Raw genomic sequence first — 16927 nt, 5'->3', positions numbered from 1 at the left:
CTACCCTTTGTCTTCCAAAATCTTATTAATGTCTCCTCTCTGATACTATCTTTCTCTACCTTGTGGATTTTTATCTTTCTTTGCTCTTTTTAATATTTTATGGAAAGCAAATAATGTTTTACATTGTAATGACTGGGCAACCTGATCTTGTTTTCTAGTCGTTCCCACTCAGTTTTCTCTGTTACAATACATATGAAAGAAACTACAATTGATGGAGAGGAGCTTGTTAAAATTGGAAAGTTGAACTTGGTAAGTATCTACCTTAATAATACTGTTTCACTCTCTTTTTTTCCTCTAGCTTTATTGAGGTATAATGGACAAATAAAATTACATATTTAAAGTGTACAATGTGATGATCTGATATATGTATGCTTTGTGAAATGATTACCACAATCAGGTTAATTAACATATCCTTCACCTCACATAGTTACTTTTTTGGGGAGGGTAAGAATGCTTAGGTCTACTCTTAGAAATTTCAGTATAGTATTATTAACTGTTGTCACCATAGTGTACATTAGATCCCCAGAGTTTTCTCATCTTATAACTGAAGGCTTGTACCCTTTGACCAGCATCTGCTTCTTCCCCACTCCCCTGCTCTTGGTAACCGTCATTCTACTCTCCATTTCAGTGAACCCCCCACCCTGACAAATTCTACACATAAGGGAGATCATACACTATTTGTCCTCTGTCTGGCTTACTTCACTTTGGATTATGTCCTCTAGGTTTATCCATGTTGTAACAAATGGCAGGATTTCCTTCTTTTAGTGGCTAAATAAATATATTCCATTGTATATGTATACCATATCTTTATTCATTCATCAGCTGACACTGTTTCCATATTTTGGCTATTGCGAGTAATGCATTGAACATGATGAGGGTGCAGGTATCTCTTCGAGGTACTGATTTCATTTCCTTTGGATAATATACCTAGAAGTGGGATTGCTGGATCATATGGGAGTTCTTTTCAACTGTTTCTTTTTTTTTTTAGAGGAAAAGAGGTTGGGGGAGCAGAGGGAGAGAGAAAGAGAGGCTGGGGCGGGCAGAGGGAGAGGGAGAGAGAGAATCTTTTTTTTTTTTTTTTAAGATTTATTTATTTTAGAGGAGAGAGGGGGCAGAGAGAGAGGGAAAGAGTATCTCAAGCAGAATCCCCACTGAATGAGGAGCCCAATGTGGCCTTGATCTCACCACCCTGAGATCATGACCTGAGCTGAAATCAAGAGTTGGATGTTTATGGACTGAGCCACTCAGGTGCCCCTCAATTGTTTCATTCTCGACCACCTCAGAGCAGCTTGAAATTCTGTACTTCTAGACAATATTTTGAAGTCACTAGGTAATTAGCTTTGTAGTGGATTGTTAATTATAAAAAAATTATCTTGCTGGCTATTTGATATATTACATTTGAGAATGAAAGTCTTTGTGTCCAAATCCAATGGAACTAACAACTTACTCTTATTTGTGAAATTCAAGGTTGATCTTGCAGGAAGTGAGAACATTGGCCGTTCTGGAGCAGTTGACAAGAGAGCTCGGGAAGCTGGAAATATCAATCAATCCCTTTTGACTTTGGGAAGGGTTATTACTGCTCTTGTAGAAAGAACACCTCATGTTCCTTATCGAGAGTCTAAACTAACTAGAATCCTCCAGGATTCTCTTGGGGGACGTACAAGAACATCTATAATTGCAACAATTTCTCCTGCATCTCTCAATCTTGAGGTAAGCTCTTTAATAGGTATCTGCAAGTGTAGGAGCTATAATTCTTATTTAGCTATCATATATTTTATTTTATTTTTCTGATTTTTATTTTTTTATCACATATTTAAAAAATTCATTAATTGGCTTTATTCATTCTAAGCAAGAGTAAAAGAATCTGGATATTGCACATGGACATAGAGGAAGACACCACTGGAAAAAATTGTCTTTCTTCTTCCTGGCAGAGTTTTTAATCTTAAAAAGCCAATTACTTAATGGCTTTTCCCACACAGTCTTCAAAAGAAATTGCTGTGGTCATTAGCAGTGGATAGTTACATGGGGTGTGAAGATTTTTTAAGATTTTATTTATTTGAGAGAGAGAGTGAGTGGGGTGAAGTAGAGGGAGAAGCAGACTCCCTACTGAGCAGGGACCCTGAAGGGGGGGCGGGGTATGGAGATTTAATTAAGGACTTAAAAGTGGGTTAAGTGAATGCTAGTGTTGTAGAAGTTATTAGAGGGCACTGAAGATGGGGTTGGATGTGCGAGAACATGTGGTAAAACCAAGAGAAGCAAAAAAGATGGTGAAATCTCTTATTGTGATTGTTTCCTTTAAATGGAGTTAGAAAAGGTTTTATAAGGTCTCTAATTCCCGTTTCATTTTAAAAAATATCTTTACTGAGATATAATTCATATACCATTAAATTCACCCATTAAAAGTATGTAATTCGATGGTTTTAATATATTTGCTGAGCTGTACAACCATCACTAAAGTCTGTTTAGAGCATTTTCATTACCCCAGAAAGAAACCTTGTAACCCATTAGGAATCACTCTCCATTTGCTCCCACTCCCAGCTCTAGGTCACTACTTTAAATTTTTTTTTCATTTTTCTTTCTCTTTTTAAGATTTTTTTTTCCTAGTTTCTTTTTTTTTTTTAATATTTATTTTGTTATATTAGTCACCATACAGTACATCCCCAGTTTTTGATGCAATGTTCCATGATTCATTACTTGCATATAACACCCAGTGCACCATGCAATATGTACCCTCTTTAATACCCATCACCGGCCTATCCCAATCCCCCACCCCCCTTCCCTCTGAAGCCCTCAGTTTGTTTCCCAGAGTCCATAGTCTTCATTGGTTCGTTCCTCCTTCTGTTTACCTGCCCTTCATTCTTCCCTTCCTTCTCCTACCAATCTTCCTATTTCTTATGTTCCATAAATGAGTGAAACCATATGATAATCGTCTTTCTCTGCTTGACTTATTTCACTTAGCACAATCTCCTCCAGTCCTGTCCATGTTGCTGCAAATGTTGTGTAATCGTTCTTTCTGATGGCTGAGTAATATTCCATTGTATATATGGACCACATCTTCTTAATCCAGTCATCTGTTGAAGGGCATCTCGGCTTCTTCCACGATTTAGCTATTGTGGACAATGCTGCTATGAACGTTGGGGTGCATATGGCCCTTCTCTTCACTATGTCTGTATCTTTGGGGTAAATACCCAGTAGTGCAATTGCTGGATCATAGGGTAGCTCAATTTTTAACTTTTTAAGGGACCTCCACACTGTTTTCCAAAGTGGCTGTACCAACTTGCATTCCCACCAACAGTATAAGAGGGATCCCCTTTCTCCACATCCTCTCCAACATTTGTTGTTTCCTGCCTTGTCAATTTTTGCCATTCTAACTGGTGTAAGGTGGTATCTCAAGGTGGTTTTGATTTGAATTTCCCTGATGGCTAATGATTTTGAACATTTTTTCATGTGTCTGTTAGCCATTTGTATGTCATCATTGGAAAAGTGTCTGTTCATATCTTCTGCCCATTTTTTGATTTGATTATTTGTTTCACATGTATTAAGTTTGAGAAGTTCTTTGTAGATCTTGGATACTAGTCTTTTAATTTATTTTTTATTTTTTTAAGATTTTATTTATTTGACAGAGAGAGAGACAGCCAGCGAGAGAGGCTACACAGGAAGGGGGAGTGGGAGAGGAAGAAGCAGGCTCCCATCGAAGGAGCCTAATGTGGGGCTCGATCCCAGGACTCTGGGATCACGCCCTGAGCTAAAGGCAGATGCTTAACAACTGAGCCACCCAGGCGCCCCTGGATACTAGTCTTTTATCTGTAGTGTCATTTGCAAATATCTTCTCCCATTCCATGGGCTGCCTCTTAGTTTTCTTTTACTGTTTCCTTGGCTGTGCAGAAACTTTTTATCTTGATGAAGTCCCACAAGTTCATTTTATCTTTTGTTTCTCTTGCCTTTGGAGATGTGTCATGAAAAAAGTTGCTGTGGCCGATGTCAAAGAGGTTGCAGCCTATGTTTTCCTCTAGGATTTTAATGGATTCCTGTCTCATATCGAGGTCTTTCAACCATTTGGAGTTTATCTTTGTGTATGGTGTGAGAGAGTGGTCAAGTTTCATTCTTTTGCATGTAGCTGTCCAATTTTCCCAGCACCATTTATGAAGAGACTGTCTTTTTTTCCACTGGATGTTTTTTCCTGCTTTGTCAAAGATTAGTTGCCCAAAGTGCCTAGGGTCCATTTCTGGGTTCTCTATTCTGTTCCATTGGTCTGTGTGTCTGTTTTTGTGCCAGTACCATGCTGTCTTTGTGATCACAGCTTTGTAGTATAGCTTGAAGTCCGGCAACGTGATGCCTCCAGCTTTGTTTTTCCTTTTCAACAATTCCTTGGAATTCGGGGCCTTTTCTGGTTCCACACAAATTTAAGGGCTGTTTGTTCCAGTTCTTTGAAAAATGTCATTGGTATTTTGATCGGGATGGCACTGAAAGTGTAGATTGCTCTGGGTCGCATAGACATTTTAACTGTTTCTTCTTCCGATCCATGAGCATGGAATATTTTTCCACCTTTTTGTGTCTTCTTCAATGTCTTTCAAGAGTGATTTATAGTTTCTAGAATATAGATCCTTTCCGTCTCTGGTTAAGTTAATTCCAAGATAATGTATGAGTTTTGGTGCTGTTGTAAATGGAATGGATTCCCTAATTTCTCTTTCTTCAGTCTCATTGTTAGTGTGTAGAAATGCACCTGATTTCTGAGCATTGATTTTGTATCCTGCCACATTACTGAATTGTTCTATAAGTTCTAGTAGTTTGGGGGTGGAGTCTTTTGGGTTTTCTATATAGAGTATTATGTCATCTGCAAAGAGAGATAGTTTGACTTCTTCTTTGCCGATTTGGATACCTTTTATCCCTTTTTGTTGTCTGATTGCTGTTGCAAGGACTTCTAGTACTATGTTGAATAATGCGAGATTGGGCATCCTTGTCGTGTTCCTGGTCTTAAGGGAAAGGCTTTCAGCTTTTCCCCATTGAGAATGATATTCGCTGTAGGCTTTTCATAGATGGTTTTTATGAAATTGAGGAATGTACCCTCTATCCCTACACTCTGAAGTGTTTTAATCAGGAAAGGATGCTGTATTTTGTCAAAGGCTTTTTCTGCATCAATTGAGAGGATCATATGGTTCTTGACTCTTTTCTTGTTGATATGATCTATCGCACAGATTTGCGAATGTTGAACCACCCTTGCATCCCAGGGATGAATCCTACGTGGTCACGATGGATAATCCTTTTAATGTACTGTTGGATCCTATTAGCTAGGATCTTGTTGAGAATTTTGACGTCCATATTCATCAGGGAAATCGGTCTGTAATTCTCCTTTTTGATGGGGTCTTTGCCTGGTTTGGGGATCAAGGTAATACTGGCCTCATAGAATGAGTTTGGTAGTTTTCCTTCTGTTTCTATTTTTTGAAACAGCTTCAGGAGAATAGGTATTATTTCTTCTTTGAATGTTTGGTAGAATTCCCCAGGGACTCCATCAGGCCCTGGACTCTTGTTTTTGGGTAGGTTTTTGATCACTGCTTTAATCTCTTCATAATTAATCGGTCTGTTTAAATAATCAATTTCTTCCTGTTTCAGTCTTGGTAGTTTATAGGTTTCCAGGAAGGCATCCATTTCTTCCAGGTTGTTTAATTTATTGGCATAAAGCTGTTGATAAAAGTTTCTAATGATTCTTCCTATTTCATTGGTGTTGGTTGTGATCTCTCCCCTTTCATTCATAATTTTATTAATTTGGGTCCTTTCTCTATTCTTTTGAATAAGTCTGGCCAGTGGCTTATCGATCTTATTTATTCTTTCAAAGAACCAGCTTCTAGTTCTGTTGATCTGCTCTACTGTGCTCCTGGTTTCTAATTCATTGATCTCTGCTCTAATCTTGATCAACTGCTTTCTCATGCGTGGGTTAGGCCTGTTCTTCTGTTCCAGCTCCAGCTTCTTGAGGTGAGAATATAAAAACTGCATTTTAGATTTTTCTATTCTTTTGAGTGAGGCTTGGATGGCTATGTATTTTCCCCTTAGGACCGCCTTTGCAGTGTCCCATAGGTTTTGGACTGATGTGTTTTCATTCTCATTGGTTTCCATAAATTGTTTAAATTGATTTTTGATTTCCTGGTTTACCCAATCATTCTTGAGCAGGACGGTTCTTTGTTTCCAAGTGTTTGAGTTTCTTCCAAATTTTTCCTTGTGATTGAGTTCCAGTTTCAAAGCATTGTGGTCTGAGAACAGGCAGGGAATAATCTCAGTCTTTTGGTATCGGTTGAGACCTGTTTTGTGACCCAGTATATGGTCTATTCTGGAGAAAGTTCCATGTGCATTCGAAAAGAATGAGTATTCTGTTGTTCTGGGGTGTAGTGTTCTATATATATCTATGAGGTCCATCTGGTCCAGTATGTCATTCAAAGCTCTTGTTTCTTTGTTGATTTTCTGCTTAGGTGATCTGTCTATTGCTGAGAGCGGAGTGTTGAGGTCCCCTACTATAATGTATTATTATCTATATGTCTCTTTATTCTGGTTAAGAGTTGGCTTGTGTATCTAGCTGCTCCCCTGTTGGGGGCATAGATATTTATAATTGTCATATCCACTTGTTGGATACATCCTTTAAGAATAATATAGTGTTCTTCTGTATCTCTCACTATAGTCTTTAGTTTAAAATCTAATCTGTCTGATATGAGAATTGCTACCCCAGCTTTCTTTTGAGGTCCATTGGCATGAAAAATGGTTTTCCATCCCTTCACTTTCAGTCTGGATGTATCTTTAGGTTCAAAATGAGTCTCTTGTAGACAGCAAATGGATGGGTCATGTCTTTTTATCCAATCTGCAACCCTCTGGCGTTTTATGGGAGCATTTAGGCTATTTACATTGAGAGTGATTATTGAGAGATAGGATTTTGATGATGTCGTGTTACCTGTGAAGTCTTTGTTTCTATAGATTGTAAATTTCTGTTCTGTATCACTCTTGGGGCCTTTTTACTTTTATAGAACCCCCCCCCCCCAATATCTCCTGTAGGGCTGGTTTGGTGGTTGTGAATTCCTTCAGTTTCTGCCGATCCTGGAAGGTCCTTATCTTTCCATCAATTCTGAATGACAGCCTTGCTGGAAAAAGGATCCTTGGCTGCATGTTCTTCTCAACGAGAGCTTTGAAAATACCCTGCCAACCCTTCCTAGCCTGCCAGGTCTCTGTAGACAGGTCTGATGTTATTCTGATATTTTTCCCTCTGTATGTAAGGATTTTCTTCCCCCGGCAGCTTTCAATACTGTATCCTTGGATCTAATATTTGTGAAATGCACTATGACGTGACGTGGTATAGGCCTGTTCTCATTGATCTTGGGAGGGGTCCTCTCTGCCTCTTGAACACGAATGCTTGTTTCCTTTGCCAGATTAGGGAAGTTCTCAGCTACAATTTGTTCAAATATCTCTTTTAGACCTCTCTTTCTCCACCCCCTCAGGGATGCCGATGATTCTGACATTGGAACATTTCATTGAGTCAGTAATCTCCCGTAATCTACATTCTTGAGATTGGATTTTTTTGAGGCAAGTTTCTGTTTTAACTTTCTCTTCTACCATCCCATCCTCTAATTCACTAATTCGTTCTTCTGCCTCATTTACCCTGGCTGTCAGAGCGTCTAGTTTAGACTGCATTTGATTCATAGCATTTTTAATTTCTGCCAGACTTGCTCTCATTTCTGCCCTTAGAGATTCTATATTCTCATTAATATTTTCATTCATTGTTTTTTCAAGCCTACACATCATCTTGACCATTGTTACTCTGAACTCCATTTCTGACAATTTGGTTATATCTATATCCATCAGTTCTGTGGCAGAGGCCACAGACTCATTATCTTTTCTTTGCTGGGGGGGATTTCTCCTCCTCATTATTCTCAGGAGGAGAGGTTGCGGGGATGCCCAGGGACCAAGTTATTGACCAGGACACAGGCAGTGTGCACTTGTTTTATAGGGACCTTAGGGATGTCGGCTTCCTGATTTTTCAGCCTGCCTTCTGGGCGAGGGGCCTGCCGCGCTGATATTCAGGCAACTCTGTTTGGGTAGAGTTGCCCCGTCCCCTGCGAGGGGGGATGGGGATGGGCACAATGTGAGCCGGTATTTCCGGGCTTTTGTTCTCTGGCGGCTTTCCCAGGTGGTTTTCTGTGCCTCTTCTGAGAGTCAGAGCAGCAGTGGGCGTATCCTAGCCTTTGTCTCAGAACAGAGAGATCGCAGTTCGCTCTCCACTGAGCTCTCTTGGCCACTTTAACTCTGTTTCTGTCAGTGCTGCTAAAAACCCTGCATCATCCCAGGATGTGCACCCCACAGCCCGAGTCCCAGCCCTCACTTCCAGGGCCGGCTCGTTTCTGTCCTTTGTGTTTCTAATACCGCTAGCTGCCCCCAGTTCCCGCGCGCGCTCCCAATCTCCCTGTTTCACTGTGGTTTGCGTGCGCTCTGGAGCGCCGGTTTTCAGTCTGGTTGTGCGCACTCCCGAGCTCTCGGTTTCAGTCTAGTTCGAGTGTGCGCTCCAGAGCTCCGGTTTTCAATCTGGTCGCGCGCATTCCCAGGCTCACGGTCTCAGTCTGCTCTCTCACGGGTGCCGGTCCACGAGTCTGGCCCGCTCCCCAGTGCAGGTGGCTACTGCTTCCCAGCCCCCGAGCGCAGAGGCTCCCTCCCCCTTCTGTTTATTTTCCTATATCTGTGCGCGGATTCACAGCTCCCCATTTCGTACCTCAATACTCAGCACTGGAGATGTTCGTTTGTAAGGATCCAGGTGTATCTTCCTGTGTCTCGGGCTGATTCTGTGGGTTTTCAGGATGGTCTGGTAGATATACAGCTCGACTCGGGACCAGCTGAGAAAGGGTCTCCTACTCCTCCGCCATCTTTTCTCCTCCTTGCAGAAAGTCGTCGCTTTTCTGTTCATAGAGTTTCTGCTACTCTTTTCTTCATTCTCCAGTTGCGTACATAGGTATTCAGAATGGTTTGGTAGCTCTCTAGCTGTATTCCTGGGACCAGACGAACTTTAGGTCTCCTGCTCCTCCGCCATCTTGGAACGCCAAGCTGGAGCTCAACTCCTGTTTTAAACTGGGTTCCTTGCAGAAAGTGGTCGCTTTCCTGTTCATAGAGTTGCTGCTATTCTTTTCTTCATTCTCCAGTTGAGTTTGTTAGGTGTTCAGAATGGTCCAATAGCTATCTAGCTGAGTTCCTGGGACCAGATGAAATTTAAGCCTCCTGCTCCTCTGCCTCTTGGACTCCTCCCTCTCTTTTTTTAAGATTTTATTTCTTTATTTGAGAGAGAGAGTGTGTGCATAAGCAGGGGGGAGGGGTCTTCAACTTTATGATAATTTGCCCTAAGAAGACCCTGAAAGTTGGAAAGAAGGGGAGAAAGGATGTTTTGAACAAACTTCCTTGTAAAGATTGGGTATAGTGGTCCTAGTGGGTGATAGATTTTTAGGTTAGATATAACCATAAATTATTTTCTGTAAGTTATTTTTTTTCTTGTAAGTTATTTTATAGTACATTTTAGAAAACAGAACTACATTGTTCTTATATCTTTAGTAATTAGCATTTTCTTTTCTTCATAGGAAACACTGAGTACATTGGAATATGCTCATAGAGCAAAGAATATACTAAATAAGCCTGAAGTTAACCAGAAACTCACCAAAAGAGCTCTTATTAAGGTAACTGAATTTTGTGGAGCAATGTACTGTTTGACAAATGTGAAAATAAGGACTGAAATAGATAATTGTTAAAAGATTTGTTCACTTCCTTGTGGTGAGTCTTTTCATCTAATGATTTTAATTAACTACCTAATATATTAAAATGTTTTTTCTAATGCTAATATGGTGACTTTACCAGCTCTATTAAGTCCGCAAAATTTGCAATTATTTACATTTTGAATATTTATTTATTTCTAGCTTTAAGATATAATTACCATACATTAATGTGGTATAATTACTACACATTAGGGTATAATTTCCATAACACTCCATTGTAAGCCTACAATGCAATGATTTTTAGTACATTTATAGAGTTGTGCAACATCACTACAATCTGCTTTGGAAATTTCTATCACTATAACGTTCCCCTTTGCCCCTTTGCAAACAGTAAACCACTGATGTACTTTTTGTCTGTAGATGTGCCCTTTCCAGACATTGCTTAAATGTAATCATGCAATATTTAATCTTTTGCATCTGGCTTCTTTCACTTAGCATAACATAGGGGCTTCATCTATGTTGTAGCATGTATTAATAGACTGTTTCTTTTTATTGCTGAATGGTATTCCATTAAATGGATAATAACACATCGTGTTTATCCATTCACCAGTCGATGGACATTTGGATTATTAACAATACTGCTGCTATGAACATTAGCATATAAATCTTTGTGTTGATGTATTTGCATTCCTCTTAGGTAGATACCTAGCAGTTTAATTTCTGTGTTGCACAGTTTATGTTTAACTCTTTAAGAAACTGTTTTCCAAAGTGGCTGTACCACTTTAGATTTTCATTAGCAGCGAATGTGTGAGGGTTGCAGTTTCTCCACATCCTCTCCAACACTTGTTATAGTCTGTTTTTTTTTAATGTTAGCCATTCTAATAAGTGTATAATTGTACCCTCAGCGTGGTTTTAATTAGCATTCCCCTAATGAATAGTGATAATGAACTTCTTTTCACATGCTTATTATCTGTTTGTATATCTTTTTTGTGAAAGTTCTATCTAAATTCTTTGCTCAATTTTTAGTTGGTGTTCTTATTATTAAGTTGGTTTTTTTTTTTTTTTTTTTTAAGATTTTATTTATTTGAGATAGAGAGAGTGGAGGCCAGGGGCAAAGAGAAAGGGAGAAGCAGGCTTCCCGCTCAGCAGGGAAGCCCCATGTGGGGCTTAATCTCAGGACCCTGGGATCATGACCTGAGCCAAAGGCAGACGTTTAACTGACTGAGCCACCCAGGCGTCCCTTATTATTAGGTTGTAAAGAGTTGTTCATATCTTTCAGGTACAAGCCTTTATGAGATGATTTGTAAGTATTTCCTCCCAGTCTGGCTTGTCTTCCTTTTCTTTTTCTTTCTTTTTTTTTTTTAAAGATTTTATTTATTTATGTGAGAGAGAGACAGCCAGCGAGAGAGGGAACACAAGCAGGGGGAGTGGGAGAGGAAGAAGCAGGCTCATAGCGGAAGAGCCTGATGTGGGGCTCGATCCCACAACGCCGGGATCACGCCCTGAGCCGAAGGCTGATGCTTAACCGCTGTGCCACCCAGGCGCCCTGGGTTTTTTTTTTTTTAATTGAAGTTTTCATCGAGATAATTGAGAGACATAATACAGAAAGATCCTTAGCACATTTCGTCAAACTACAGTAGAGTATCACCACAGGAATATTGACATTAATAACAGTCTATTCATCTTATTCCTCAGTTTTCCTTGTACTTATTTATGCGTGTGTGTATTTAGTTCTGTACGATTCTGTCACATGTGTAGGTTTGTGGATCAACCACCGTAGTTAAGATACTGAGCAGTTCCATCACCATAGGGGTCCCTCATATTGCCTTTTTATAATCACTTCCTTCCTACTCCCACTTCCTCTCCCTAATCTCAGATATCCATTAATCTGTGCTCTATATCTAAACTCTTCCCATTTCAAAGTGTTACTGAATGGAATCACACAGTATGTAAACTTTCAAGATTGCATTTTTCACTACTAAGCAGAATTTTCTAGAGATTCACCTGAGTTACGCACATTGGTAGGTATTTCCTTTTGAGTGCTGAGTAGTATTCCATGGTATGTATATATCATACATATAGTTTGTGTAACCATTTACCTGTTGAATGACATATTGGCTGATTTCAGGTTTTCACAATTATAAGTAGAACTGCAAACATTTTGGTTATAGGTATCTGTGTAAACATAAATTTTCATTTTTCCTGGAATAATTGCCCAGGAGTGTAAGTTGTTGGGTATGGTAACTGAATATTTAGTTTTTTTTAAAGAACCGCCAAGCTGTTTTCCAGAGTGGCTGTACCATTTTATATTCCCACTAGCAATGTAGGAGTGATCTAGTTACTCCATATATTCACCAGCATTTGGTGTTGTAACTATTTTTTATTTTAGGTATTCTGATGAATATAATAGGTGCTAAATATCTCACTATAGTTTTAACTTGCATTTCTCTAATGGCTAATGGTGTTGAGCATATTTTCATGTACTTATTTGCTATTTGCATATCCTCTTTGATGAAATGTCTATTCATGTCTTTAGGCCCATTTTCTAATTGGGTTTTTAATACTTTTATTAAAAAAAGTTTGGGGGGTGCCTGGGTGGCTCAGTTGGTTAAGCATCTGACTCTTGATTTTGGCTTAGGTCATGATCTCAAGGTCCTGGGATTGAGCCTTATATAGGTCTGCTTCTCTCTCTCTCCCTCTGTGCTCTCTCTCTGTCTCTCTCTCAAATAAATAAATCTTTAAAAAAAAAATTGGGGGGAGCCGCCTGGATGGCTTAGTCAGTTGGGTGTCTGACTTGATTTTGGCTCAAGTCGTGGTCTCAGTCTGAGGGTCGTGAGATCAAGCCCTGCTTTGGGCTCTGAGCTTGGTGTGAAGCCTGTTTAGGATCTCTCTCCTTCTCCCTCTGCCCCCCGCCTTTAAAAAAAAAAAGGAATTAAAAAGAATTTTGTTTTTAAGTAATCTTTACACCCAACGTGGGGCTTGAACCCACAACCTGGAGATCAAAAATCACACGCTGCACTGGCTGAGCCCGCCAGGCTCCCTGCTATTTGGATTTTTAAAAATTTTGTGGTTTGAAAGTTCTTAATATGTTTTAGATACTTGTCCTTTGTCACAAATGTGGTTTGCAGTCATTTTCTCCCAGTCTGTAGTTTATGTTCTTTATATGGCTTTTTTTTTTTTTGAAGAATTTATTTATTTATTTAAGATGTTGAAAGACTCTATTCTAAACAGATAAATATTGAATGAAAAGTATTATGACTTTTTATTCTTTTTCATGCTTTAAAAAACATGAAAGGGCTAAGTGCATGTTTTATATGTTACATATCCTCCCCAAAATGAATGAAAAAAAAGTTAAATGCTAAATTGACACCTACAATGTTCTACAATGCTCTTCTTGTGTAGGAATATACAGAAGAGATAGAGCGACTGAAACGGGATCTTGCCGCAGCCCGTGAGAAAAATGGGGTATACATTTCTGAAGAAAATTTTAGGTAAGACCTTGGCTATGGAAATCAATTTCCAAGCATAATCATTTTCTGATAACAAGGTATTTGAAATAAAATTTACTTATGTGACAGTAACTAAAATCTTTATATCTATTGCTTTCTTGTAAATGCTTCTTTTTCTTTTGACATTAACAGGTAGTTATCAAATAGTTAAAAAATTTTAAAAAAACTTTAATTTTTAAATAATTATAGATTCACATGAAGTTGCAAGAAAAATAGAGAGGTCACATGTTTTCCCCATTCATTACCTCTTGCATAACTTTAGTAAAACATCAGTGGTGGTGTGTGTTGGGGTATGTGTGCAGGGGGTAGGAGGTATAATTGCTTTGTATATATACTTTAACTCACTTCTCCATTTTAGCCCCTTATCTCACCCCTTCCTCCTGTGACACCTGATGCCTTCATGTCCCAAGCCTTTCTTGGATTTTGTGGGTCCTATTTATACTCCATATTCCTGATTGCAGACACTTAGGTTGTATCCCTCCCTATCTCTACGTTAGTGAGTTACAGTCCTTTGTCAGCTTTGTAGCTTCTCAAATTTTATACATACACATGCTTTTTTCCCTCATAGGTAGGGATTCTCAGTTTCAAAATGGAGGTCACAAGAAGAATAGTCCATTTATAAAACAAGGACAAGGAATACATTCGGTTTCGGTAACTTGTATTCGTTGCTTATTGACACTTAGGCATCATCATCATAGTGATAAATGGTAGAGATGATGTGTAACTGCCACAGGTTTATTAGAATAAGTCTTAAAGGAATTAGAAAAAAATATTAACTGTTAACTTCATATTAACCTTTATTTTAGAGCCATGAGTGGAAAACTAACTGTTCAAGAGGAACAGATTGTAGAATTGATTGAAAAAATTGGTGCCGTTGAGGAGGAGCTAAGTAGGGTAAGCATTTAAAACAGTATTGAATGAAAAAAACCCAAAACAAAACAGTACTACATGTTACATGAAAAGCAAATATTAAAAGAAAATTTCAGAACTTGAGGGACCTGATTTTTTTTAAGATTTTTAATTTATTTTTATTTTTTAAAGATTTTATTATTTTTAAGTAATCTCTACATCCAACATGGGGATTGAATTTACAACCCTGAGATGAAGAGTTGCATGCTTCACTGGTTGAGCCAACCAGATGCCTCTAAAGATTTTTTATTTTTAAGTAATGTCTACACCCATTGTGGGGCTTGAACTTAACATCCCCAAAATCCTGAGATCAAGAGTCTCATGCTCTACTTAGACTGAGCCAGCCAGGCACCCCTACCCCCCCTTTTTTTAACATTCTTTTAATTTGTACTAAGTCTTGAAATCCCATGTGTGCTTCATCTGTATATCTCAGTTCAGACAAGCCACTTCTTTTTTTTTTAAATAGGCTTCATGCCCAGTGTGGGGCTTGAACTCACAAACCTGAGATCAAGAGTCATGTGCCCTACCGACTGAGCCAGCCCCCCCCCAATATTTTTTTTTTAAGATTTTTTTTTCTTGCTGACTCTTATACTAAAATTAAGTTGTATCCTAATTTTACTATAATCGATGATGAAGAAACTGTCTATTTTGACACATTAAGGCAGCACTATAAGAAATTAACTGAACTGTGTGGTTTTATTGTTAAAGCTAAATAATGAATGCTGAGACATTCATTATTAATGACTGATTTCATTAACATGTGTATTAGATGAGGGAATGCAGATGTTAGGAGAAACCAGATGTTGAATAACTAAGGTGGCGAGACGTGACCTTTCTGTGCCATCCTCACATTGTCAGTGTTGAAAGGAACCTGAAGAGCTAACACCACTACACTAGACCTGTTATTTAATCTCAAAGTTTTTAATGAATTTATAGAAAGAGACCAGATACTATATAAAATGCACTAACCTACCTGGTAACTTGTTACAACTTGTCACAACTTTTGCATGGAAATAATTTGTTTGATTCTTGTCTTATTATATTATGAACTAGCCAGGCGTTTCAGCAACCAGTTCAGCATTTTGTAATTCTTAAAAAAATGTTTATATGTTATATGTAGGTTACAGAGTTGTTTATGGACAACAAAAATGAACTTGACCAGTGTAAATCTGACCTGCAAAATAAGACACAGGAACTTGAAACCACTCAGAAACATTTACAAGAAACTAAATTACAACTTGTTGAAGAAGAGTATATTACATCAGCTTTGGAAAGTACTGAGGAGAAACTTCATGATGCTGCCAGCAGGGTTTGTCTTTTGTTTTGATTTGTACTTGCATTGAAGAAATTAGAAGTTAGAGATTAGAGAAAATTAGAAATTAGAGAATGTGTAGAAGTAGAAATTAGAGAATGGGTAGAAGTAACTTTTCTTTGCTTAAGCATTAACTGTGAAATTCTATTGATCCACCCCAAATGATATTTCTGCCAATTTAAAGAACATTATTTTACTATTTCATCTGAATTTTCCTCACTAGAGTTTCTGACTTAAGAAAAAACCGTTCCTGAAGTTTTGTATATAGAAAAGGATTTGAATGTACTTTAGGGACATTGAGAACAATGATGCAATATTTCCCCTTTGGTGTCATGATTGCAACTAATCAGTCATAAAGAATTTAGCACCTTCTAATGATGGGAGATGTTGAAAGAATTGTTTATTAGGTTCATGTTAGAGGAAATAGTAACGCATAATAGGAGAATTTGTGAGGAAGCATAATTATTAGGTTGGCAAAATCACTTTCCTTGCCTAGATTGTTAGATGAGGGGAAATTTCTGGGCAACTGGATAAATGAGCATGAATTGAAAATGTGTTCTGATACAATGTCTAAAACTTACTAGTTCTCATCAGGAGAAATACTATGTAACACAGATATTTTCATTAGACTTTTTGTCATATCCCATCTTATCAACATTTATTTTTAAAAATCATATATAGTTGCTTACCACTGTTGAAGAAACTACAAAAGATGTATCTGGTCTCCATTCCAAACTGGATCGTAAGAAGGCAATTGATCAGCACAACGCAGAAGCTCAGGATATTTTTGGCAAAAACCTGAATAGTCTGTTTAGTAGAATGGAAGAATTAATTAAGGATAGCAGCTCAAAACAAAAGGCCATGCTAGAGGCTCACAAGACTTTGTTTGGTAAGCTCAAGCATTTCTAATTATTCTAGTCTTTGTGTGGTTAAGTGTGAAACTAATTTCAAAACTGATCATTTAATATCTTAAAAAACTCAGGTGACCATGTCACTAGTCCCCTCCAATGCACACACTGTCTGTTCAGACTAGGGATTAATGCTTTTACTGCCTTTGAATTAAAACAAATCTTAATTTGTTTTAAAAAAAGGTTTTTCTTTTTTTTCTCCTGTTTTTGATAAAGTAAGCTTTAACCATACCCATTGTTGTTACCTTCATTTAGAGGAAAAAAACTCTTTTTTTTTTTTTGAAGATTTTATTTATTTATTTGAGAGAGCGAATGAGCAAGCACAAGCTGGTGGCAGGACAGAGGGAAAGGGAGAAACAGACTCACTGCTGAGCAGGGAGCTTGATGCAGGGCTCGATCCTAGGAAGGCAGAGGCTTAACCAACTGAGCCACCTAGGCACCCAGGGAAAAACTTTTAAGTATTAGTTTTTTAGTATGAAAGTATTATCTTCACTATAGAAAACTTGTAAGACATAGAAATGTAAAAATTTGTAAAAATCCCCTAGAGTCTAGTCGCTCTAAGCC

General features: G+C 38.2%; 1 protein-coding gene across 1 annotated transcript in view; it reads left to right on the top strand.

Moving 5' to 3' along the window:
- The window catches only part of KIF11 (kinesin family member 11), a 49113-nt gene that overhangs the window by 11413 nt on the left and 20773 nt on the right, over nt 1-16927 (top strand). The window contains exons 7-13 of the mRNA XM_045809998.2: nt 159-249; nt 1468-1710; nt 9594-9689; nt 13128-13216; nt 14041-14128; nt 15264-15452; nt 16137-16344. Of these exons, the coding sequence (XP_045665954.1) occupies nt 159-249; nt 1468-1710; nt 9594-9689; nt 13128-13216; nt 14041-14128; nt 15264-15452; nt 16137-16344 (1004 nt within the window). The remainder of the gene's footprint in view (nt 1-158; nt 250-1467; nt 1711-9593; nt 9690-13127; nt 13217-14040; nt 14129-15263; nt 15453-16136; nt 16345-16927) is intronic.

This window comes from Ursus americanus, chromosome 6 (assembly GCF_024610735.1).
Source record: "Ursus americanus isolate L20-20 chromosome 6, mUrsAme1.1.p, whole genome shotgun sequence".
Classification (NCBI taxonomy): Eukaryota; Metazoa; Chordata; class Mammalia; order Carnivora; family Ursidae; genus Ursus; species Ursus americanus.
This window is presented reverse-complemented; position numbering and strand designations above follow the sequence as displayed.